General features: G+C 34.3%; 1 protein-coding gene across 1 annotated transcript; it reads right to left on the bottom strand.

Annotated features, from left to right (window-relative positions):
• Positions 1-581: 581 nt before the first annotated feature.
• Positions 582-2446, bottom strand: LOC149203878 (GDSL esterase/lipase At4g26790-like). Its single transcript, XM_089400262.1, has 5 exons — positions 2052-2446; positions 1836-1966; positions 1492-1725; positions 1008-1284; positions 582-898 (listed from the first exon to the last, which is right to left on the bottom strand). The coding sequence occupies exons 1-5, from the start codon at positions 2317-2319 to the stop codon at positions 708-710; spliced, it is 1101 nt and encodes a 366-aa protein (XP_089256388.1). The 5' UTR covers positions 2320-2446; the 3' UTR covers positions 582-707.
• Between the last annotated feature and the right edge of the window lie 255 nt (positions 2447-2701).

Consider the following 2701-nt stretch of genomic DNA (forward strand, 5'->3'; position numbering starts at 1 on the left):
TATTATTATTTTTTATAATACACCATAATTGTTATTATTATTTTTATAATTTTATATTATTATATTATTTTAATAATATAATGATAATCTAATATTATTATGAGCTATTTTTATTATTAATTAATATATATGGGGTGTTAATATTATTATTATAATATATATATATATATATATATATATATATATATATATATATATAATGTGGTTGTTAATATTTATATAGTTATTAATAATCTTAAATAATTGGTGTTAAAAAAAAAACCATAATAATTATTAATGTTGTTGATATAAGCTCATCCATGTGTATCAATCACATTGGAAAATGTGATTGTATATATGTTTCATATAAACCTATAAAAATTTATCAATCACATTGATAAATGTAGTTGTACTGGTTTAAGTTCATTCAAATGTGTATATATATATCATTATCGTTGTAATCAAACACCACGGATGCGGTCCAAAAACCCACTATCATATGATTTGTTTAAAATATACAACAATCATATAAGGGAATCCATATCAAATGCAGTGTGTATATATACTGAATCCAGATATAAATATATATATTGTAATAACACACTAACAATGCGGACAAAAAATACAATAACACAATTTCAGCTATGATTTGTTTAAAATATACAACAATCAAATAAGGGAATCCAGATCCAATGCGATCCTTGAATTATTTGACATTTCGCGGCCTATTAAAATAGGCGTGGGATATCTCGATCCATTGCCCGTTTAGCCATGATCTCATAAACCTTTTGCGTTGGATGAACGGCATCCCAGAATACATATTTTGAGGCATCAGAACAAATGAAGGGAGCAACCTCATTGCACTGACCTAACCCTATCGATCCCGTTCCGCAGCATGCTATTCGCGATGTCTCGAAGCCTGTCACCAAGCCAATGCAATTTATATTATGAATATGCAGTGGACAAAATATCGCCTACTGTGATTTTCACTAACAAAAGAAAAAGGGCCAAACTCTGAATGAAGATACCGAATTTTCCAGGATTGTGTACGATATCAGACAACAAATCGTAGGTATCCCCGTAAACAATCTTGAGATCAAGAAGAGAGTGCATCAAGCTGGCCAAAACTGATTTTAGTTTTTCATTGAAACTAAGGGCCACCTGGTTCTGTTCTTCGAAGCATGCAGTTTTCCCGGTTCTTCTGTTTATGAATTGCTTTAGATATAAAGTTCTCACTACGGGGAGGCAACCCATAGGAGAGATTCCAACGAAAAATAGTTTGCGGGCACCCTCTCTGTATATCTCCTGTCACAGTATGCAATGAGTATGACCATCAAAAATTAGTAACTATAATAAGATCTCTTAACTCTGCCCTCCATGCATATCTCCTGTCACTTTATGCTACGAGTATTAACTAAACTATTTAAATTCATAAGAAATTGATTCTAGTTTAGTCGATTTGAATGGGAAAACACAAAAAACGGTGGATAAATAATCGCCTGGGCCCTGGACCTGAATGAAATTGCCGGCTTCTTTAAGTAAAAATCTCTGATATTGCTCGATATTCATTTGTGCCCTTCGAATTTGTAGAGTATAGTAGCTGATTTCAAAGTCGTTAGTTCCTATGCTACACATGAACAGAGCGTTCTTTATAATGTCTGTTGCATTTTTTTCTCCAACCACATCTGCCAATGTCCTCCGGTAATTCTTGAAGTGCTGCACTTGCTTCCATAGAGGCAATACAGACTGCAAAATATTGGTGAATTATTGTCCAGGATCAAATACCCGGGCTGATGTTCAACTTATTGCAATTCAAGTTAGTGAAAAAGATCACGAGTGCGATAATTAGTACATACATTGAATTTGGCCGTGAGATTGTCATAACCGGATCCTCCTGAAGCAAAGCTTACCCCCGTTATAATGTCTTCCGAAGTTAGGGTAGGATCTAAATATGCCGGCAATGCCTCTTTCAGTCCTAGTGCTGCAGCTGTACATGTACCACCAAAAATATAAGTACTGTGAAAAATAGCCATTCTTAGAAATATTTATGTATTGGGTATTCATGAGCTTACCAATAAAATCTGGTGCTAGTCTTCCGTTGGAAAACCTTCCGGTGGGCTTATGATCGATGAAATCCCTTCCGTAAGGAGGAAAGTTGCTTTTAGCTAATGTTACCAGATAGTTGTTGTTCCCTGCGTCCACTGTTGAATCCCCGAAGACAAGGAGAGCCGGGAACAATGGTGGGCGCGTTATTTCATTCGATTCAACGAATGGAATGGAAGTGACGAGGAACAAGCAAGGGAAGCATACGAACGAATTGACAAGAAACGCCCATGCCATTATCGTGGCTTTCCTAGAGGCAATCAAGCAAACAACAAAGAGCGAAGCAGGCTAGAATTAGGGCAGAAATGAAATGGATTTCAGTTCGCAATTACCAACTATAATTATAGGCGGAAGGGAACGATCGCGTAGTCTAAAAATAATGGATTTTGGGGTGAGATTTTGGTATTTTTCTTTTGGAAATTTTAGGTATAGTTGTTATGATTTGGAAGTTTTTGATGATATTAAATTTATTTCTACTATAAAAACAAAATTTAAATTTTTGATGGTTTTTCCATCAAAACTGTCAAGTTAAACTATCTAAATTCCAGATTGTGAATATTTCACAATATAATGGGAACAATTTTATTGGTTTACTTTATTTTGGTTGGTTTGTTGACCT

The sequence above is a fragment of the Pinus tabuliformis genome, chromosome 2_1 (genome assembly GCF_031772625.1).
Source record: "Pinus tabuliformis cultivar Carrire ecotype Pingquan chromosome 2_1, CPIR1, whole genome shotgun sequence".
NCBI classification, from domain to species: Eukaryota; Viridiplantae; Streptophyta; class Pinopsida; order Pinales; family Pinaceae; genus Pinus; species Pinus tabuliformis.

Coding starts and splice junctions, on each gene's coding strand:
- LOC149203878 (XM_089400262.1), bottom strand. CDS start 2,319: ATGGCATGGGCGTTTCTTGTCAATTCGTTCGTATGCTTCCCTTGCTTG. Junction 1,967..2,051: donor ACTAGCACCAGATTTTATTG/GTAAGCTCATGA, acceptor GTACATGTACAG/CTGCAGCACTAGGACTGAAA. Junction 1,285..1,491: donor AAGCCGGCAATTTCATTCAG/GTCCAGGGCCCA, acceptor ATACTGTGACAG/GAGATATACAGAGAGGGTGC.